General features: G+C 41.2%; 1 protein-coding gene across 1 annotated transcript; it reads left to right on the top strand.

Moving 5' to 3' along the window:
* The first annotated feature begins 785 nt into the window (after positions 1-785).
* csrnp2 (cysteine-serine-rich nuclear protein 2) lies at positions 786-15,314 on the top strand. The gene is made up of 5 exons (XM_010890546.4): positions 786-1,512; positions 3,103-3,275; positions 4,529-4,791; positions 10,679-10,975; positions 11,127-15,314. Exons 2-5 carry the CDS (start codon positions 3,116-3,118, stop codon positions 12,057-12,059), a joined length of 1,653 nt encoding a protein of 550 aa, XP_010888848.2. The 5' UTR covers positions 786-1,512; positions 3,103-3,115; the 3' UTR covers positions 12,060-15,314.
* The last annotated feature ends 8,492 nt before the right edge of the window (positions 15,315-23,806 follow it).

Below are 23,806 nucleotides of genomic sequence, written 5' to 3' on the forward strand. Positions count from 1 at the left end.
GGGAACAAACACGGGTAAATGCCGCTTTAAACTGCACCTTCTGCCCAAATCTTGTTTTTCATGATGAGCCACAGGAAAAGATTGGAATCTGTGTGTGCAGTTGCTTTTTAAAGATTCACTATAGGGTGTTAAGCACACCACATTTGAAAGATGTCTTTTTTATGTCACTCATTTCGTATTCATCATACGAAATGGGTGACACTACACAATTGATTGGCATATGCAAAACATGGAGCCATTTTGGCTCAGGGCACCACTTAAACATCTACTGGCTGAAATTTAAAAGCATCACTCCACAGTTCGTCTTCAACCATTAATGCCTCTCGGCCAAACATATAACATATATCATTAAATACATTGACTGAATAGTTCTGTCCTTGGAATACTTGAGTAACTGATACTTGGATAATAACTGAATACTTAGATAATGATAACCCTATGCAAGAAATACTCAGACATGGTTTAGGTTGTGTTCTGTACATTACTTTAGTAACTATGTTAGTTATGGTAATTTTGACTTTTTGGCATTGGGGAGAATGTTAAATAATTGTTTTGAATATAATGCAAATGTTTCTAACTTTAGATTTAAAAATAATTTGCATAATCATAACGTTGTTCTTTTGAATATCATTATTGCGAAATTGTAATTATTTTAAACCTTTTTATGCAATGTGTTATCGCAAAGAATGGACAAAGAGCTCATTATGACTACATTTCCCAGGATACGTGGCGCTTAGTAGTCTGTTTGTGATGTCACAATGAGTATATATGGCTACACTGTAGCATTCCTTACTCTATTGTTACGTTGTAACAAACCGGGGCAGAGGCGAGGAAAAGGAGGACGTCAATCTGGCTTAAATTCTCTAACATTTGACATTAACCTACTGTACCAAACAAGGCGAGGGAAATAACTACTTGAAGAAAAGCGACATCCGTTCGATGAAACCGCCCCTGCAAAGGATAAACGAATACAGATGTCAGCGGATTGCTCTTCCAATGCAAGCATTTAAAGGCTCAAAACAGGAAGATAAGAAATTCGGCAGTTATCTCCCTATTTTTACATATTAGCCGAAACGGACGATGTCAATAGCCTAATAAATTTTGACCAAACTGCTTGACGTCCTTCTTTCCCACCGCCTGCCCCGGCTATACCAGGATTGCTACGTCAAAGTTAAATGGAACATGCACTCCTGAAGCGACTATAAAATACATTTCCTTAATGTTCTCCAAATTCTGATCTCTGATTTAATCTTGTATAGCCTATTAATGCTAAAATAGTGTATTGTACTGACAATCCCAGATTATAGGCATTCATACTGAACAAATTAACAATTTTTTTTTCCAGAAATCGTTGAGTAACGTTACATCTAGATAGAGGAGCCAAAACTGTCTAGGAATAAATATTAGCAAAAATCGAAATAGGTCGTTACAAGATCCATGAACAATCAACCGTGAATAAAAGGAACGTTCAGCGAGTTGATCGGGAGAAGAGAGTCCTTTTTTCTGCCGAAGGTAAGAAAGGCACTTGGAGGTTTAACGTTTCACATGAGCCTGGGCAGTTTGCCATTGTGCGTTATTCGAGGGGGTGACATGGTATGTCGGAGAGACAGGGTCGGTAGAGGCTCTTGTGTCTGACTGTTGGAATGAGCCTACATTTTGCGGCACTAACGTTGTACGTTGTAAGGTTTATTAGCACGTAGTATACTGTGCGTAGCTTTTGGACCGATCGCTACCACAAATCTATTGCTCGCAGTCAGGATTTTTGGGTACCAGATTCACAAGTTTCAGTAGTAGCCTACCATACCTTATACAATTCTTCAAATGTCATATTTGTCGAATATTAAGTCTTGACATTGTTATTATTAACATAATAGCATAGTATAGGCTCAACTACTTCGCTGATTTGGGTCATCGTCATGAGATGTGTGTCATTGAGTTTTTCTTATTGCCATTACCGCAACCTGGTGGTCTAAAGCTTGGCTACAGTTTTGTTTTATTTGGCCTACCATCTCGCGGCATGAAAACCAAGGCCTGATACTTTGTCCTTTGTATGAGAAAAAGGCTAGACATAACCTAACTCTTAGTTGTGGACTGTAGCCAATCGCGTGATGAAGCTGCATCGTTGTAATTTTATCTGTCCAAAAAATAATAATAAAAATGGGTTGTTAGATGGGGTGAGTATTAATACCTCTTTGTTTTTTGTAGTTGATGTTGCTTTCTGAAAGGCAGTACTGTAAACATTGAATTTACATCAAGTCTAATGTCTATGTGATAATCATGGATTTATGTCCACTGTAACTTTGCAGTCCCATATTTTCCATAGGGCAATGTGATCACATTGAAATTCAGAGGTTTTCTCTCATCTCATGGGAGGGGACATTATTTATCTGGCAGTGAAGAGCCTTGAAAGCATGAAGGGGCATGAAGATGTCTGGAGTCTATTCAAATTTCTTAGCATGGCCTTATTTGACCCTCCTGTGTTGCCATAGAGGCCTTTTTCCCTGGCATCCAAATCCCTTGCTACTGAAGGGCCTGCATTATGATTAATTTGAAAATCTAAAGGGACACAGGGTTATCTATCCAGAGAACAGCTAGTTGCTCCAAGGCCGCTCATGTGAACCCCTAGCTGCTTAACTAGTTGCCATGGTGACATTTTTCCAGACTCCGATCTAGGAGCAGGATTTTCATGCGAGACAGAAGGAGAGAGGGAGGGATCGGCTAGGAATACAGATGAATGGAGAGTGAGACTGTGTCATCTCATGGTATCAGGAATTGAGCCACAGCCCAAAGATGCACTCAGGGAATTCAACTCCTTGTCTTGTGTACTAAGAATGTAGGCTACACCCGACTTTCTAAATCCAGACTTGATTGACTTAGCAAATGTTAATATGCAGTAACTGTGGGACTGGTATTCAGAGGCCCCTATTATTTGAGAGGCCTTGATGGAAAGTGGATGCCTTATTTACATTTAAGATGACTCTCTTGCCTCTATTATCATACCTGGAGCTGTGCATGTATGACAGAATGGAGGCAGATACTGTCTCATATTCGAGACGGCCGCCCTGTCTCTGAGCATAAGTTGGTATGTCTCTCCATCTTCAGACGCCAAGTTTCCATGGAGGCAGTTTCATCTCTCAGCCTCAAGCGAAGATTCGAGGAGGTGGACAGTGGCTCTCCATACTCTACGCCCAAGGACTCAGACGATGACATCTCAAGCAGTGACAGCGCTGACAGCTGTGATAGCCTCAACCCCCCCTCAAGCACTGCACTCACACGTAAGGCCTAGGCCACGGTAAAGCTGGCATTACTACAGTACTCTCCAAATAGTCTGATGCACGAAGGCCTACTAAATACACTATGCAAAATAGCGGGATAAATGGATAAATGATGGACCTCTAATAATAGGCATGTTGTATTAGTCTATTACATCTAATAATAGGCATGTTGTATTAGTCTATTAACATCTAATAATAGGAATGTTGTATTAGTCTATTAACATCTAATAATAGGAATGTTGTATTAGTCTATTACATCTAATAATAGGAATGTTGTATTAGTCTATAACATTTAATAATAGGCATGTCGTATTAATCTATAACATCTAATAATAGGCATGTTGTATTAGTCTATAACATCTAATAATAGGCAAGTTGTATTAATCTATTACATCTAATAATAGGTATGTTGTATTAGTCTATTACATCTAATAATAGGAATGTTGTATTAGTCTATTAACATCTAATAATAGGAATGTTGTATTAGTCTATAACATTTAATAATAGGCATGTCGTATTAATCTATAACATCTAATAATAGGCATGTCGTAATTAATCTATAAAATCTAATAATAGGCATGTTGTATTAGTCTATAACATCTAATATTAGGCATGTTGTATTAATCTATAACATCTAATAATAGGCATGTTGTATTAGTCTATAACATCTAATAATAGGCATGTTGTATTAATCTATAACATCTAATAATAGGCAAGTTGTATTAATCTATTACATCTAATAATAGGCAAGTTGTATTAATCTATTACATCTAATATTAGGCATGTTGTATTGTCTATAACATCTAATAATAGGCATGTTGTATTAGTCTATTAACATCTAATAATAGGAATGTTGTATTAGTCTATAACATTTAATAATAGGCATGTCGTATTCATCTATAACATCTAATAATAGGCATGTTGTATTAGTCTATAACGTCTAATAATAGGAATGTTGTATTAGTCTATAACAGGGATGATCAACTCTGGACTTCAGAGCCGCTCCATTTCTTTTCATTGAAACCCCCTAATCAGGGACTTATTTAGACCAGGGACCCCAGGTGAGTGCTATAAATGATGAGGTAGGACCGAAAACCAGCATGCTCTGGACCTCATTGGGTAAGAGATGAATAACCCTGGTCAATAATAACTCTTATTATACTGTATCAGTGGTAACAACCATTCAATATAACTGTTCATCTACTCAGACCGCTTTTCTCTTACCTGCTCTTTATTTCCACTTTGCTCTCCAGCGACCTCCATCCTAAGACGGCACAAGCCTCCTTCAGGTCGGAAGCGGGTGCGGTTTGATGTGGTGACAGTGTACTACTTCCCCAGACGGCAGGGCTTTACCAGTGTGCCCAGCCAGGGTGGCAGTTCCTTGGGCATGGCACGCCATCACTGCTCTATCCGCCGATACACCCTGGGAGAGTTTGCCCGCGAGCAGGAGACCAGTCATCGCCACACCCTGCGCCAACACCTCCGCCAGGAGAAGCTCAATGCTCGCAAGATGAAGGTAATATATATATATATATATATATATATATATATGAATATGAATATTTATAGTATATGTTCAGGCATTCATGCTTTATTGATACAGACACTGGAGAATGATAAAGGAGAGGGTTTATGTTTAATGAGCTGTGGACTGTATTTGAACGCTTGCTACAGCAGTACTTATAAATTGGAGGCTGCTGCTTAGACCACTGGCCCACCCCAGACCTCAAACATTTGTAGTACAGAGGTACCTAAAGGTTGAGTTTTGAAGGACTTCCTTTACAGATTATATTCATTCTTTGTTTAAAAATTTGGAAATCATATACTGATTTTGAAAGGCACGTGTGTGCATGCTTCTCCAATTTGGATTCTACATTTAATAGGCAATTTACTGTCAATCTTAATGAAATAGAAGACATTTAACGTTGTGTCAAAAGACCTCAAAGACATTAATATGGTTTTTGTGAAATTCTACTTAAAGGTCCCTTGAATTTCTACAAGATTTGAACTTGCTAAATCAGGCTTCTTAAGTGTACAGAACTGGAGACCCCAACATCTACATCCCCTAAAAACATCCCCTAAAAGATTAAAATTTGACATCGGCTAACTAATCAAAACCAGACAGCGTTTATGAAACGCAGGTTTTAATTGGACCACGTACGCTACGTTGTTTATATACTAGATAAGTTCTAACTCAGTTGTGCTGTCTTCTCTCTTGATGCCAAGAAGGCTTTTGATCACCTTAAGTGAGATTTCATCTGCTAGTTTTGCAGAGATTTGGTTTTATCAAAATGGACTCTCTTTTTAATACACAAACAGCATTAGTCCAAATGGATGCTATTTTGGGCGTGGCTCATGCCAGGGCTGCTCACTTAGCCCCACCTTCTTTATTTTGGCATTAGACACATTGGCACAGGCTATTCAGCAGTCTCACATTGGATCCAATTACAATCAATGACTAAACACACTCCATATCTCTGTATGCAGAAGATAATCCTACTCTTCCTTTCTAATGTAACTAACTCAATCCTCAGAGCATTTGAAATATTTGCAGATTATTTAAAAATCTCTGGTAATAAAGTAATTTGGAATAAATACATTTAATTTCTCTGAATAGTAGTGCTAAAATAGCCACCGTCCCTTTTCACCCCTCTATAAAATGCAATTAAATGTGTAATCCAACCCCAGAAAACCAAATCATGAAACTCCTATCTGTTTGGTGGAAGCCTATGTCCTTATTCAATGTGGTTTAACTTCTAAGTGGTAAGTCTGCATAGTCAAAACTGTTTTGTATCAACGGATGATCTATTTTGGTCAATTTGGAGATTGGGGATAACTATCAAATTTCATAATGCTTTTAGACAGTTACCTACACTACATATTGCTAAATCAGTCAGTAGATGGGCATAATTGTCTAGAACACATCCATCCCTCGTTATCATCATGATCAAGTATGTGTTTATTTACATTTCCTCAAAGTACACAGTGCACTCTCAGCACCCACTGCACTTTACCCCAGCAGCCTAATTCCCCCAGATTTGAGCTAGAAATGCCATCTTTACCAAATTTAACATGGTACGTGTTTAACTACTAAATTGATAGTGTGGTTTGTTTTACAGTTTTACAACTATTTACCTTACATGCTTTGGTTTTACTGTGTAGAGAGTTAAAGCTCCCTAGCCACTAAGGTATGATTGAACTTTGCCAGCCTCTTTAAAGACAACATTACATTATGTTTTTACAGTTGACCTCACACATTTCTTCAACATATTTCATGAGTTGCTTGCTGACTTATTGTTAATACAAAATGCTGAAAATATCACACCATAAATTGTTGTCAGTGTATTTGCATTGTATGTATCCCATGTATATAAAATATATATCAAACCTATCAATGGTTTTACAATTACAATAATGATCAATTGCTTGCTTAAGCCAGATTTAAAGAGAGGGTCCTCTTTTGATCAATTATTTATTGTTGGCAGACATGATACAGAAAGGTTTTTGACATTATTTCAAATGTCCGTCATATCAAAAGTCAATGATATCAACAGATTTGCATTTAAACCTGACATTGACCAAAACATATTCATGGCTTGACACTAGGTCCTCTGCCATGAAACATAGGTCTCCTAAAAAATGGCCCATGGTGACCCATTGTTTAATAGTACTGCATACCCTACAGCCATTTTTCAGAATTCCATCACTTACAGCCTCATCTTCAGTCATAAACCCAATATTGGGAAGCAAACCGTTACATAATTTAGGATGGGGTTGTAGAGGTATTCATATACTGGGTGCCCTTTTGACCATAAAGAAAGTCTCCCTTTCCATTTAAAATAAAGTGGGGTGTCTATGTACAAAAAATGCAGTAATTTAAACATAGACAGAATATCCTCAGATTTAACCTGACAGTCTGCGCTTAAACCCAATAATCTTGGTGTAATTTAAAATGATTAAGTCTGAAATACGGTGTATAAATATACAGTATATGTATAAATAGATATATTGCACATTTTATTGAATACTGTTAACAGAGCTTCAAAGTTTCTCTGCAGAGATGGAGGAACCTGCCAGAAAGATATCCATCTGTGCAGCACTACATCAATCAGGTCTTTATGGTAGAGTGGCTAGCCGGAAGCCACTTCTGAGTAAAAGGCACATGACATGCTGCCTGAAGGACTCTAATGTCTCATCAGACCAGATCATATTTTTCCTGATGCTCTCAAACTATTAGGTATGAATGCCAAGCACTACATCATGTGAATCAAAAGTACTAGTCATCACCTGGCTAATACAATCCCTACAGTGAAGCATGGTGGTGGGAGCGTCATGCTATAGAGATGCTTCTCAGCGGCAGGGACAGGGAGACTGGTCATCAGACAGGGCCAAGATTCTGTAGGGAGAAGATCCCAGTTCATTGAGGTTCCCCATGCAGTCTGACGGCGCTTGGGAGGATCTAAAAGTTGAGAATGGGAGAAACTTCTCGAATCCAGGTGTGCTAAGCTGGTGGAGGCACACCCAAGAAGTCTCGAAGTTGTGATTGCTGCCACAGGAGCTTTTACAAAGTTCTTAATAAAGGGTCTGTGTACTGAAGGTCATGAAATATCTCAGTATTTTTTTTCAATAAATTGTCACAAATTTCTCAATGTTTTTTCCACTTTCTCATTATATTTGTGGTGCGTAGATTGATGGCAACATTTTTTATTTGATTATAAATCACTTGTAAATCAAATCTGTAATGCAAAATGCTTTCCAAATACATTGTAAATGCTGTTTATACACACATATATACATATAATATATATATATATATATATTTATTTCACAAAAGATAGAAAAATATCAACATAAGGAACAAATTATAATAGCTTGACTATAAACAGGTACCAGTACCAAGTTAAGGTGTTCTGTTTATTGTTTAAATATGGAAGCTGTACAAGATTCTGTTGGTTATAGATCATATGCACTAGTACCCTTTGTTTGTACAGTCTCTGACTTGTGGTGGAATGAAACAGAGATTCCATCATCTGGGTCTGGAGATCTATTGGGGCGGTATGAAATTAGAGTGGGTCCAGAGTGTCAGGGATGATCCTGTTTATTGAAGTCATGACTAGCCTTTTAAAACATTTCAAGGCTACAGATCTGAGTGATACTAGACAATAATCATTTAGGGAAGTTGCCTTGGCCTTGCCTGCACATAGGGACTCTGGTAGTCTGCTTGAAATCCATTGGTGTTATAGTCTGGGTCAGGGTGGGATGAATATGTTTGGAAAACATCCACCTGTTGGTCTGAATATGGACCCTGGTTATCCACTGGCCTTGCCAATGTTAAATTGTATTCCATCAGATGTGGAGAGTAGTTGTTTTCAGGAACATGCATGATGTAATTAGACTTAGAAAGCTTAGCAGACATGGTGTTACTACACTCGGAAGAAAAGCATAGCGGGCATGTCACTTATCTGGTTGACTCATTTCAGTGGCAGCTTATGGTTGGGATCCATTTTGTCATCCATTATAGTTTATAAACCTTGCCACACCCAACAAGCGTCTGAGCTGGTGTAATATTTCAGTCCTAGTCCTATATTGATGCTTTTCCTTTTTGTGCCTCATGAAAGGATGTAGCAGGATTTCTTGGAAGCATCTGTTTGTTGTCTGCTTCTTAAGTGTCAGCTCTGGCCTTCAGAGCAGTGCGGATCTGACATGAAATCTAAGGCTTCTGGTTGGGGTATTTACATCAACTGTGTGCGTTCGTCACTGTGGTTAATATGTCATTGACACATTTATTATTGATGCCAGCAACTATTGTGGTAAAACCGTCAATGCTGTTAGATGAATCCCAGAACACTATCTAGTCTGTTTTGCTAAACAGTGTTGTAGCTTAGCATGCGCTTAATACGACTTAATAGGTCTTTTTTTATTTTCCTTGTTCAGCCAGGACTCTGTAAAGCATCGAATGCTGCAGTTGTCAGGTCCTATTGTCAGGAATGCCAAGATGAAGTTGTCAATTTAATACTAGATGGACCAACAGTGTCTGTGGTTAGGGACCTGGAGTCATTTGGTGATACACCAGAAGATAAGTTGTGGAATGATACTTTGTTCTCCTCCAGAAACCTAGCTCATCGGGTCATCTGGAAACCTAGCTCATCATGTCCTCTGGAAACCTAGCCCTGGCTCATCAGGTCCTCTGGAAACCTAGCTCATCAGGTCATCTGGAAACCTAGACCTAGCTCATCAGGTCATCTGGAAACCTAGCTCATCATGTCCTCTGGAAACCTAGCCCTGGCTCATCAGGTCCTCTGGAAACCTAGCTCATCAGGTCATCTGGAAACCTAGACCTAGCTCATCAGGTCATCTGGAAACCTAGCCCTAGCTCATCATGTCCTCTGGAAACCTAGCCCTAGCTCATCAGGTCCTATGGACATTAATGTCAGCCAAGTCATTAGTAAATAATAGCACTATAAAAATAATAGCAATTAATAGCATCATTTCTGCACCACCTATTTTTTCCCTTTTGTTTTTCTTTTTCTAATGCATAATTTCACAACTCATTCATACACACACAAAAAAAAATACACAACATGCAGACAGACAAACACAATACTATGCATGCGCTGCGTCGTCCTTTGCTTTTATATCTGGGAGACATGAGGGCCCAAGCTCCAGGAAAACCACAAAAAACTATCGACACGCGGGTTGGTACACCAGTCTTGAGTGAGAATGTAACAATCTGTGCAGTTGGAAATCCAGTGCATTTGTCTGAGTGACACTCGACAACCTCACGTACACATGTACCTTGGGAATGTATATTGTGGATTGTGACCAGATGCACGACTGTACCTGTCTTAGGTTGTCCCAATATCACAGGATCTTACCCGTCATTGGCTAACCATTCCTCTGGTAACCTAGCTCATCAGGTCATCTGGAAATCTAGCTCATCTGATCATCAACTTACTACGACCTTATTAAAGAGTATGTCAAATAATTCAAATAGTCTAGTCAGATGTGATGGTTCTGGAAAAGATTAAAGGTATTGAATGTCTGGAGGTCCCTGAGGAGACAAGGGTATGTGGTGGTCCCACTGTGCTATTGGAACATCCTAACCGTGAGTCGCTCTGGTCTGCTAAATGAGTGAAGTGTGGACTCTATTCAACGAATGATGTGACATCTAAAGACAGTTGATTGCACCACAGCTTCCACTGGTGTCATAGCAAAAGGGGTGCATTTAGGATGGATTTCTCTCTATTTTATATTTGCTAATCATTCTTTTTTCACTTTAGACATTACAGACTTTCTTGTGTTGATCAGTGACAACAACTGCTAATGAAATGCATTCTGAATTCATGTGGGTGGATAGTTCGGAGAGCTTCTCCTAACGTTCCGTTTGACCTGTTCCTCTCCAGCTCACACGCAACGGTACGGTGGAGTGTGCCCAGGCTGACCTGCTGACCCTGGACCAAGTGTCAGACGATGATCTGGATGTGGAGGGGGTGGAGGTGGATGACTGCTTCTTCCTGCAGCCGCTGCCCACAAAGCGGCGTCGGGCACTGCTTAGGGCCTCTGGCATTGCCCGTATAGACACCCGGGAGAAGGCGGAGCTTCGGACAATCAGGCTGTCCCGGGAGGAGTGTGGCTGTGACTGCCGCTTCTACTGTGACCCTCGCCACTGTGGCTGCAGTCAGGCTGGCATCAAGTGTCAGGTGTGTTTCTGATCTGGATATTGTAACCGAAGGTTGAGTTGAGACTCAGAACATATAGCAGCATTCGTTTTATAACAACCTGTTTGCCTTTAATGAATGTCTTCTTCATGACTCTGTTCTGGTCTCTATTCCCGCGTGTTTCTTCCCCCAGGTGGACAGGATGTCTTTCCCCTGTGGCTGCTCGCGGGACGGCTGTGGGAACTCAGCGGGCCGCATTGAGTTCAATCCTCTGCGCGTGCGAACACACTACCTGCACACAATCATGAAGCTGGACCTGGAGAAGAGAAAGCTGCTGGGTCATCGAGCTGTGGTCGGGGACCAGTATGCGGAGGAGGCCGACCTTCTCTCCTGTCCCTCGTCCTCCAGGCCTCCCTCCCCGGATCTTGGCCTGGACTCTGAGTTAGAGGCTGAGGAGAGGGAGGTCCAGATGGTCCTTGAGGCTCAGGACCTCCTGACTGAGCAGGCCCGTCTGGAGCGGGAGAACGAGACCGCCGTGCTCCACCTGCAGAGTGCAGAGGAGCAGGAGAGGATGAGGGAGGAAGAGGAGGAAGAAGAGGCACAGCGGGGTAGGGGTGGAGCAGGGGGCCTTGGGGAGCAGGCGTTGTGCCTTCTGCCTGGGGAGATGGGGGTGGGGGTGGAAGGGGTTCCCGTCTCTCTCCTCCAGGGTCCGTTCCCCACTGGGACCACCCTGCTCTGCATCCCAGAGAACCAGGAGGGAGAGGGGGAGGAGGAGGACAACCCCCGTGGCGGCCCGAAAGACCCGGCCTCCTCCCTGCTCTACTACAAGTATAGCTCCACGGAGAAGGAGCCGCCCGAGGAGCCTCTGCCTGGGGAGAAAGAGGAGAGTGAGGAGAAAGAACCAAGGGTAGGAGAGGTGCGGGAGAGGGATGAGAATGGAGGTATAACCTGCGGGCAGGATGAGGGCGAGGTTCCTTCCCCTGTGGCTCTGAGCTCAGAGATTGGCGGTGGGGCTAAGGAGCCACCTTTCGACCCCCAGCAGAGCTCCTCCGTAGAGCCGAGTCAGGAAACTGGCTGTCTGGCCCCAGAAGGAGAGCTGTACCCACCACTCCCGGCTGAGGTTTAGTTCCAGCACCGCTGCAGATGTTTTGCACAATAGCTTCATTTTGAGCTGAATAAAACCTACACTCCATGGATAGACAGTGCTGTTATTATCAATGACTTGATCGTGATGTTACAGGTTAGAACTCATAATAGTAACCCTAATTACTACACAAATCTATTTGGAAGAAATTAGCATGTCCATTAAAATACAGCGAAGGAGGGGAAATCATCCTGAAAGCACACACAGATCTTTCCCCTGCTGTAGTACTGTCGCTTCAGTTGTTAGTCAGTGGAATGCTCTTAATCTAATGGGAGGGGCTCCTGTTTCCCAGAATGCACTGTGTAGGGAACATGTAGCCCTTTGGAATGAAGCCTTGTTGGCCTTAATGAAAGACATTGCACCAGGAGAACACATGCTTGTGTGGGAGGTGTCGTTCAGTCATTGAGAACTAGTGTTGTAGTCCCCAGCACCACAAATAGATAATGTGGAGTGCAAACGTTTGCTCAAGGGAACATTTTAGCATAATTCCATGGATTCCAGTGGCTTTATTGAAATAGGGAGGTGGGGTTTAGAAGAATATGTGCCCGGTTTTATACTATTGATTGACACGTTAAAAGACCAGTCGTGTTCCGAAAGTGTGACTAGTTAGTGAGCATTGTAAACGTCACGCTGTTCTGATACACTTGTTACAGCTGTTCAGCTCTAAAGCCAAATTAGGACCCCCAGTAGTATCTACCCACTCCCCACTGACTGAGAGACCTAATGAAAAAATCCTGGAGATACTTGTTTTTGGTGTACTGTATAAGTGTTTGTAATGGGGAAGGCAGAGCTGAAAGAGCTGCTTGTTTGATCTATACAGTATGCATATTGTGATCAATAGTCGTAGGCACAGGGTGCTGTGGTCCCATCGCTACATTGGGGCAGAATGGTAAAACGTGTGAAGATCAGAAGGTTTGCACTGGTTTTTCCATCTAAACTGCAACTCTCCGAGTCTACCTACCTTAGACCGCTCGTGCAAACACAGTTTATTTATTAAAGGACAGGTTCACCTATAATAGTGACCATTACAATGTTAGGAGGACATATTACACTTTTGTTAACAATGTGTCTTTGTAAAATTGGGATGCCATTGGTATTGAGCAACAAAAGTCGTTGTGATCTCTGTTTTACGGATGAATGAAAGCAAAGCGGTCTTTGTTTTTAGTTAGCATGTCATATCATCGTGCAGGTGGTCAGAGTCCATATGTGTGGACCATGTTATGTAACATCTAAACCTCATGTAATGAGTATATTAGGGAGGTCTGGGATCCTCTTTGAAACTGCTATTTTGCGTCTTAAAATGTCATTTAAAGAAACATAATTTAAAGAGACAAAAGAAATAGAAAACCTAAGGTGTTTGAAGTATTATAGCAGAAATACAGAAAAATTATGTGATGTTGCTAAATTATGTAAAGAGGATATGACAAAACCTGAATTGTATTAGTTTTGTTGACTGTATGGATGTGTGCATATTTGCACGTTATTTTAGTGTTTGTGTGTATGACTGCACTCGTGTGAATGTTAGACTGTGTGGATGTGTGTGTTGGGTTGTTTTGGGTGTGCATACCCTTAGTCATATTATTTCTTAGAGGTGCTGTTCTTATTGGTTTACAATTTTACATTTCTCCTGCCATTACAAGAAATATAATTTCAAGGACTTAATGTAACTCAATGGAAGTTGAATCGTGGTTGTTTCTGGTCTGAAATCCACAGAAATGGCGTTGTAACCAACCATTTCTCTGTTGAGTGGAGCATTGCATTAAGCCCACAGAGAGATGGGATGCAATAGCTGTTGCACTGTCTGCGAATTATGAGAATTGCTATCATTGTACATGCTGTCAGTATATGTAAATGCAGCACTATTACATTCTTTGTCTTTTAAACGTATTTCTAAGCTGTATCTGTTTCCACTGATTTATGTATCGGAGCGGGCTGACTCATCATGCACATAGTCTTCATCCTCTACTGTGGCACACTTTCCTAACCGTCTATCTGTCGTAACCTCTTAACTTTTCCCATGAAAATTCATCTTAAAGCAGTTATTTTACCTTTTAAATCGTACCTTGAAACTCAAATGAAAGACATAAAATATGGGGGTTCGTAAATCGCATTATTTATATTGTTTTGTACTTTTTACGGTATTATGTTGATTTATTAACTGCCTAGTTTTCCACCTTTTGAACAGTGTTGCAGCTTTGTAGCCTATTTAAATTCCTTTGTTTTCTAAAAACACTTATCTAAAAACAGTGATGGTTTGATATTTATCCTTCACAAACTTCATTACTGTTTTTTTTGTATCCCATGTCCTTGGTTACTAATTTAGATTTGTCACTCAGCCCTCTGTGTTCAAAGTTAAAGGGTGTCACTGCTGAACTTCAGCAACACAAAGGATGCCAATTATATAAATGGACGCTGGACAGCTGGAGCAGTTCACCAATCTTTACTGTACCTATTCAAAGATTATGGTAGTTAAGTCTGGCCCAAGAGACTAGTTGACCAATCGTGTTCAAGTGAAGACCTTACTCATATCCACTGTCAAAAATGCTTTACAAGCTGGTTGAAAAGTTAAAGCTTGTCTTTATCTAACCCAGAGTGACCCTAACTAATACAGGATGAGATTCTGTGCATGTCATGTCTGATATGTTTTTCTTTTGCCTTTATTTGTTTTCTAATGGAATAATGCTTAAGAGTTGCACCAAAGCAGTGGTTTCAAACCTGACTCGTTGCTCTCATCACCCACAAGTCTCTAAGAGAATGAATAGGAGACAAGCTCAGATTCAGTGTGAACACCTTTGGTGATCTTCACAGTTAAATGGATTTTCCACCATTGCTTACCTCAACACATTTCTTGCATTTAAGTAACTGAATATCTACCTATTTTTGAGTATTTGGTTTTGGCTTCCTATGAAGGGATTTAGGTTTGGGACCACTGCACTAAATGGGCTCCAACTCCACTATATCATTATATGTTGGTCTGTGTGAGTGTGTGTGTGTGTGTGTGTGTGTGTGTGTGTGTGTGTGTGTGTATGTATGTATGTATGTGTGTGTGTGTGTGTGTGTGTGAGAGAGAGAGAGAGAGAGAGCAAGCAGAGGTGTACTGAGAGGATTGACAGGTTTGTTTGGACTTTATCTCAAAGCTGTGAGAATTACTATTATGATAACTGTTGCCTAATGTGGACAAAATGTTTTATACAAAAACAAATGTAAATTAAAACATACATAAAAAAATTAAAAATCCATGGCTGTTTTTGTTTTTTGTTTCCATGAGGTTTTTCCATTTCTCAAATTGTGACCTTCAAATGCTGTGGATTTTTAGTGACTAATCTCTTAATTATCTCTTCCTTGACAAACTGAAAAGTGAATGGATAGATGCTGGGAAGTCTACCCGCTGCTGATGTCTGAAGTTTGTAGCTTCTCGCAGTGCTGTTTCTGCACTAAACTGACACCTAGTGAGAAGTGATAGTACAACCAATATAAGTCTTCATTGTGTTACATGGCCAATAGAGGGCAGGATTCTTTCAGTTTTCCTACTTTCGAGACTTGCTCAACTGCATTGCTGTTGTGAACTAATACCTAATGTCAAAGGCCGTCCATAAACTGTACATTTGGGTGAAACGCATTGTATTCAATAGACAAGCCTATGTCTATTATTTTAACTCAGAGATCTCACATTTTTCATTTTTTTTTCACTCAGTGATGTCTCAATGTCTTGTTTTCATCAGTTGCATGAGCTTTGTACACTGAAGCCAAGCCTCTTAATAAAACACATCAGTGTCACCTGCATTCATCAGTCAACTAACATAAAGGCAATTCACTGAAACTCTAAACCAAACTCCCTTTAAAACCTTTGAACAAACAAGTAGTCCAACCCTTTTTTCATTTCTGTGAAAATATCGGTCCTGCTAAATGCTTACGCCATTAACTTTTCTCTGTGAACTGATCGAAAGTTGCCTTTACACTTCAAACACAGGAAGCTTGCTGAGCTAAGTGGCACCTCCTCTGTTCCCCATGAATACCACTGGGTAGATGTGACTTCCTGTTAGTTCAAAATGGCTGCCAAAAACAGACGTTCTCTGCTTGACATGAAGTCCAGGCTCAGGATGCAAACAAAGTGATGTGAAAAATGTCCCCTTTGGATATATGCCATAATAATCTCAACACCCAGAACAAACTATCCTGCGCGCTCATGCCAGCTTGGTCTTCATGGGAGATTGACATCACAGATGTCCCTTAGCCATGTTGTAGTGATGTGTTAAGCAAGCACAACCTGTGGAAATGCAACTCCTAAAACGAAGGGGTAAAAGAGTGAGAGGGTTGACAACATTAAACATCTGTCGCCATAGAAACCTCACAGCCAGTCCAACCCTGATTCTACCACCCGCTAACACCCTTAGCCTGAACAGGGGGATTCAACTCTGACCCGACGAGATCTGGAGCCTGCTGGTTTTCTGTTTTACCTCATTAATCAGACCTACCTGGTGTCCCTGATTAGAGCGTTGTGATGACAAAATGGAGTGGAGCTGGCCTCCAGGTCCCCGCGTCTCAAGGCAATGCAGCCACTGGATCTAAGAGTCCAGCTTTTTGGTGCTGGTCGGGGGCCATACATTAGCCCGTCAGACAGAGGGACTGGGAATGTTGTTCCAGCACTTACGCAGGACCTCTGGAACAATAGCTGGCGGCAATCCATGGCCCGGGACAGCACTGCATCACCCGTTAACCCTTTCCTTCCCTCTAACTTTGCATTGTGTTCTGCTTTTCCAATGGCCGGAAGAGCTCAGCAAGCGCTGATAGCATCAGTGGTGATGACGGAGCTGAGCCCATGGAAGGCCTGTGATGGAGCTTTATGTGTGGGTGGGTGGGTGGGGGGGGGATGACCCTGCAATCAAGCTTTATTGCTGTTATAATGCAATACGAAAAACCTCAGGGAGAACAAAGGCTACACTCAATGCAACAAAAAGATGTTTCTCCCTCTGGCTGTACCCCGGGCTGCTGTAAGAACACCGGGGGGAGCCGTAGTGGCGGGTGGGTGTGGGTGGGGGGGTGGAGGTATGCCACACCACAGCTCCAGCAAACCAATGGACAGACGGACAAACTGGGCCTCAGGCCTGGAAAGAATGTGCTCCCTCTGTGAGTGACACTGTGACATCATCAGAGTTTCATTATGCTCAATTCCATCTTAAATGGAACTATTCATAAAAGTTGCCCAATGGCTTTTGCCTCCCTTTCTGGTCTGAACATGCTGGCAAAACTGAGAGTAACAGAAGGATTTCCAGAACCAGACGCTCCACCACTGAGTTCGATTTCCAGTCGTTTGAGAACAGCAGACAAATCCCAGGAGGTCATGAATAATGAAAGACAATGAGTCAATGTGATACTGAAAATATGGGGATGATGTCTAACAAGGGGGATGTGATTAATGTGTGAGCTACAACCGAGGGAATAAAGGACCTTTAGACATTCTGAAAGGATAGAAGTCATTGGTTTTAATATCTCACAGTTGCCAGTCACACTGAACAACGGTGGAAACCGTGAGAAAAAACAAACCCTGACCCAACTGCAACAGCTCCATGTTTTTGTTTGATTTCATAGTTTTTATCCTCCCTCCATGTTGGATTAAAATGAACTTTGACCTGTGACTTGCCTATGATCCTCCTTCCATGCTCTTCCACCCAAAGCCAAAATAAAATTAAACCGTGTTGCCTATATTAGTGGTGTTAATTAGCAACCCCTAAGGTTTACTTTGAACCTAGAGTGGTGTATTTGGAGCTACACTACGGAAATAGGTTTGGCCACAGCCCCTCTCAGAGACAATTAGTCTAATCGAGGTGAGTTGAGTGGTTTGTTCCATATGTTACTCATAATAAGCTGACTTCCATCTGTAACTCTTCATACGAGAGTAGTCTTCAGTTCATAGATCTTCTGTGTTGGTGGTGAGCTGCTATTTGGGTGTGAGCTAAAACTAGATCATTTCTACTGTGTCATATATTCAGGGGCAAGAGACGATTGTTCTAGAACAGACGAAAAGAAGGGAACCAAACAAAGGTAAAAACACTGTTGCCATGCTACGCCCCCGGGAGTAGAAAAAACAGTTGTGTCATCTGAATAATGGTTAGCCTGGCCATACGTTCTCTTTCTGTCCCTATATAGAACCTTTTCAATTTCCCTAACAACCGGCTAGTTCCCATCCTGTCTGTTTCTGGAACATACAAAACATATAAAAACAGCTTGGATACCGATCCTCCAGTAGTTTTTAAGGAGATTTTTTAACATGCAAATAGTTGTTCACACATTCTTTTTTCCATTAAGTGTAGGTGCTGGTGCTGTAATATAACCTCCCAGGCCATTCGCTAAGCAGTTGGCCTTTATCCCAGTTCTCCCTAAGAGGCGCATGTTTGAATATCTATAGGCTTACATCGTTTCTTTAGAACAATCAAGGGATAACCTCATCTGAATACTTTGTATCTTACACAAGTGACTTCATACCACAGATGTCTAGGGAAAGTGAATGTGGGGATCTGGCAATGTTCTGCACATTCTACAACTTGACAGAATGACAGACTTCATTTCATATTTGGTTAAAGTGATCTGTTACTGTTTGGACATGTACAGTATACTTGTGATTGAACACTGTGGATCCAGACACAGGGCTCCTCAGTGTCACAGGTCATGTATGTGAAATACCAGCTATGGGTAATGTAATATGGGCTGATGAAGATGGATGGCTGGTGAAATCTTCCCCCTCTTGTGGCAGCATGTCATTACCTTATAATGACAGAGCGTAGAAGTTATAACCTTGACCACAGTCTTGATTAACAGATCCAGTATTCAAACATGGAAACAACCAACATCAACTTTGTAATGTAAATGAAAAGTAATTTATAAATACAATGTAATATTAAGATATGAGCCAGTCGGGTGTAGTTCTCTTTCAGGTCATCGCTAGTCTTTGTTCTGGAACTTCTTAAATACTGGGAATCCAGACCAGACGGAATTTAATAAAATGAGTTACTCCCATTTCAATGTATAACTTATAATTTCAGCTACATGAAGCAAAAATGTTCATCTGTGAACTGGTGACATGACTGATTGTGTGAAAATGTCCTTATCTCTGGGATGAGTGTATCACCTCATTTAGACAGGCCTGCTGTAATGTAAGGAGGATTTCATCACGTCTGTTATCTCTGTGCTTTCTTTGGATAACCCCTACTGTGGTCAGATAATCTTCAATAGTGCATCGGTAGGAACAAGCCAACAACACAAAACGTGTGACCGTTTTTTGGGTCAGCTGAACACTGTCTGTGGGCTTTATTCGGGATGTCGTGGAACAACCTGCCAGAGGAAAACCAGCCACTCCTTCCGGCCTGCTGGTGCAGTTGGCCTCTTCGTTCTTAACTTCCCTGTTGTGCTCCACTCCTTGGCCTCTAGTGACAAGCATGGCTCGATGCTACCATTTTCTCATGACTCTTGACGCTGCCTGGCCTATTTTGAATCCAGCTGTATTATCTAACTTTCTCCCACAGCATTCAACACCCTGTGCTGTTTCTGCCACTTCACATTGCTCCTGACCCACTCTGACCCTTCACTCTGGAGAGGCAAAAGGAACTCTTGAGAGCACGTGGGACCTGGGGGTAGACTGTGGTGGGAATAAGGGAGAATACATGATTGGAAAGCGGGGAAAGGAAGGACAAACATTTCCTTTCTCAAACATCCCATTTCCTATTCAGCGAATCACTATCAGAAGTAAAAGTCAAAACTAAAAGTTTTGTCTGTCATGTTACACAGTAACCAATACCGTGTATTGTGCATTCAGTAACAAAAAATGACAACTTGTTTGTTCCCTTGCAGTTTTTACAAGTGTATCAGGGTAATTGTGCAGTAGTAATTTGTGATCTGAGCATTAATAAGTGGTAAAAAAACAACGGTGTCAGCAGTTGTGAAATGCACATGTCAAAAATCTGTACGTATGTATGTGTGTGCGATCAGACAGGTTCAGTTGTTGGGTATTATTGGCTTGCAGCTTTCTGTGAGCATGTTGGTATCCTGTGCTCTGAAACACACCCCTCGTGTCCAACCATCCTGGTGATGTACATGGGCATCTTAACTACCCGCTGCTGGCCTTGCAGTCATGTGTAGAGCCGTTCCCACACCAGGCCTTGACGCAGCTGGTCAAGATGTTCTCAAATTGTGCAGCGATGGTATTTGGAGGGAACCCAGGGTGGCATTCCACACTTCTTTAGCCGGCTTAGGGAGTAGAGCGCCTATTGAGCCCTACTGACACAATTGGTGGTGAACATGATCCAAGTTTGAAGTCATACATATCAAATTTGGCAATGGGTGGACGGTTTAATTCACAAGTCAATCGGAACCAGAGGTGGAAAAAGGACAATGTAAAATAACTCACCTGTTTTCACCAGTGTTAGTTATTTCTTATTAATAGTTAAATAACCAGTTAAAGGGAGTTACTAACCAACCAATGACCTAAATTGATCACTGATTAGATATGAACTCCCTTTACCGGTCATTTAGGTCTTATTTAGAAGCTTCCCTAAACAGTTGAAAACAGCCATGTGTAGCCAAATACTTTTAAGTTGTACTTTTTACAACTTAGATCAAAACCACATTGCCCTGCTGTTTAAATACTTTTTGACATTTTTATTTTGCATGTTGAAAAGGAGTTAGGGGATGGGGGAGGATTAATGCAACTTGCTGCAAGGCCCGGCTACAATGCTATTTGTGGAAGTTAAGGTTTTAGTAGCCGTTCCATTTATTGATCTCCATTTCTAACTTTCTAATGACCTAATTTCCTGTTACACAGTGGCACAAGAGAGACTACCTATGAAAACAATGCTTTTCCCTGTCAGTATCCTCCACTGGTAAGAGTTTCCACACAGTGTGCTTGGATTGGCTGTTTTCTCCGTTGTTGTCATGGCAATGTATGTCTGGGTGAATGCCTTCTGACTTAGGGTGCTTGGTGTTTTTTCCACTAATGGGGTGGAGTGATTAATGTAGAAGATGATGTCGGTTGTGTTTGGAAGTGAGAAGACAATACAGACTTCTGTATATCTTTGCAAACAATAAAATATTTTTATTGTGTTTTGATGATCCATTGGAAATGTTCCACTTGATAACAATCTACTATACATTTTATGGAGCTCAAGAATTGTCCATGTCATTGTATTCCTGTTTAATTGTTCCCACTGTGAATTTTAAACACATTGCTCTTAAACAAATATTTCCTGATTATCAGCTTGGCTGTTGTCACCACAGGGGTCTGTTGTCACCACAGGGGTCTGTGGTCAGAATGTAGTGTGTTTCCTGTTTTGGAGTGATCTGCTTGGGTGTGGAGATGATAAGGGGAATACCTAAAAGGAATGTTGACCCTAATAGGTACATTAGATGGATGGAAATAAGAGGGACAGAATCAAGAGACAAGCACACATTTGTACTTGGTATCCAGTTAATCACGTACACCATCCTGTTAACTATAATCAGGTACACCATCCTGTTAACTATAATCAGGTACACCACCCTGTTAACTATATTCAGATACACCATCCTGTTAAATATAATCAGGTACACCACCCTGTTAACTATAATCAGGTACACCACCCTGTTAACTATAATCAGGTACACCATCATGTTTACTATAATCAGGTACCCCACCTTGGTTTCTATTATCAGGTACACCACCCTGTTTACTATTATCAGGTACCCCACCTTGGTTACTATAATCCGGTACCCCACCTTGGTTACTATTATCAGGTACCCCACCTTGGTTACTATAATCAGGTACACCACCTTGGTTACTATTATCAGGTACACCACCCTGTTTACTATTATCAGGTACCCCACCTTGGTTACTATTATAAGGTACACCACCCTGTTTACTATTATCAGGTACACCACCTTGGTTACTATTATCAGGTACACCTCCCTGTTCACCTTGTTTTCTCCTCCACACATTGAGTCTTGCTATTTTCTTGCTGTTTCTAATTCCATCTGCACAAGTACGTGATGCCGTGGTGTCAGCATGGACCCATGTCCCTGTGAGACATTTCTGACAGGGTTTCTGTTTGGGACACAGAGGGGTACAACCCGGTACTAGATGGGTGTGCTTAATTAACTGGCTTCTGGACGTATTTTCCTCTTCATGCACCGTTCTGTCTGGCATCTCCCTTATTCCTGGCCATGCTTGTTACTCCCCTAAAATGCTATCTCAAATTACTGCTGGGAAAACAGAACTATCCAGAGTCAAACAGGTGATGGAGGGCAGGGAGGCGTGGAAGGAGGGGGAGGACTGGCTGTCATAACACTGCAGGCTCCTCTTCACTGGGGAACTACAGACTCACATTAATGACCATTTGTGATGACCTCACTGTGTTATTTATAGGTCTTTTCGAGGGTTCCAGGGGCTTTAAGAAGGAAAGGGGATCTCCTCTGTGTGAATTGAAGAATCCAGAACTGAACTGAGCAGCAGTTTTCCTTAACAAGGACGGGAGTTGTGTGCTCTTCCCTGACACTTTCTTCTTGTGCATCAGTGAGTGGGTCCACTTTTCAAAGTTCCTCTATTACCATTCACAGATACGCTGTCAATCCTGCCACTAAAAAGAAAGTTCCTCTGGAATGGAAGGCTGTAGACAATATAGGGAATGTAAGAATTGAGAAACTACTGGTTATATTATTTCTGGTCCATGTATGAATATTCCTTTGTCTTGTATGGTTCTGTTAACCAAGCAGTAACCCTTCCTGACTGAAAATATGAGACAGGGTTGACGGGTTACGGACGGCTGTGCTGGAGTCTGGGGTCACGTGAGCCCAGTGATCTGGGACTGGGTCCTGGTTCAGTGTGATTTACTGGTAGAGATTTAGTGTGTCTAAATTCCCTCCCTATGCTTCTCATCTTCCTTTATTAAAGGGGCAATCTGCAGTTGTTACATAGATTTTTTTGACGAAGGTCTTTGACCGAAACGTAACACATATTCATAAAACTTTGAATATGTGCCTCAGGCCTGGAGACTTTTCGAGCTACAACAGTGTGAAGGATGACCTTTTTTCTTTATGTTCTTTTCTAACGCACTTGCCCAGGATTTTACAGTTTGTGATTGGTTTATTATTAGTAAACAAAGTATACATACGTACCATTATTTTGGTGTTCTTATAAAGATGTTAATGTAAACAATGTATAACTTTAAACATGTACAGTGGATATAAAAAGTCTACACACCCCTGTTAAAATGCCACGTTTCTGTGATGTAAAAGAATTCGACAAAGATAAATAATGTCAGAACTTTTTCCGCTTTTAATGTGACCTATAATGTGAACAATTCAATTGAAAAACAAACTGAAATCTTCAAGGGAGAAAAGTTTTAAATAGAAACCTTACAATTACCTGGTTGCATAAGTGTGCACACCCTCTTAAAACTGGGGATGTGGCTGTGTTCAGAATTAACCAATCACATTCAAACTCATGTTAAATACAAGTCATTACACACCTGCCATAATTTAAAGTTACTCTGATTAATCACAAATTAAGTTCAGCTGTTCTTTTCCTGACATTTTCTTAGTTGCATCTCAGAGCAAAAGCCATGGTCCGCAGAGAGCTTCCAAAGCATCAGATGGATCTCATTGTTGAAAGGTATCAGTCAGGAGAAGGGTACAAAATAATTTCCAAAGCATTAGATATACCATGGAACACAGTGAAGACAGTCATCATCAAGTTGTGAAAATAT

Source organism: Esox lucius, chromosome 12, assembly GCF_011004845.1.
Source record: "Esox lucius isolate fEsoLuc1 chromosome 12, fEsoLuc1.pri, whole genome shotgun sequence".
NCBI lineage: Eukaryota > Metazoa > Chordata > Actinopteri > Esociformes > Esocidae > Esox > Esox lucius.

What these genes read in the sequence shown, in the direction of transcription:
- csrnp2 (XM_010890546.4), top strand. Translation starts at nt 3,116, where the DNA reads ATGGAGGCAGTTTCATCTCTCAGCCTCAAGCGAAGATTCGAGGAGGTG. An exon ending in CTCAAGCACTGCACTCACAC is followed by an intron (nt 3,276 to 4,528) that starts GTAAGGCCTAGG and finishes TTTGCTCTCCAG; the next exon opens with CGACCTCCATCCTAAGACGG. An exon ending in TCAATGCTCGCAAGATGAAG is followed by an intron (nt 4,792 to 10,678) that starts GTAATATATATA and finishes GTTCCTCTCCAG; the next exon opens with CTCACACGCAACGGTACGGT.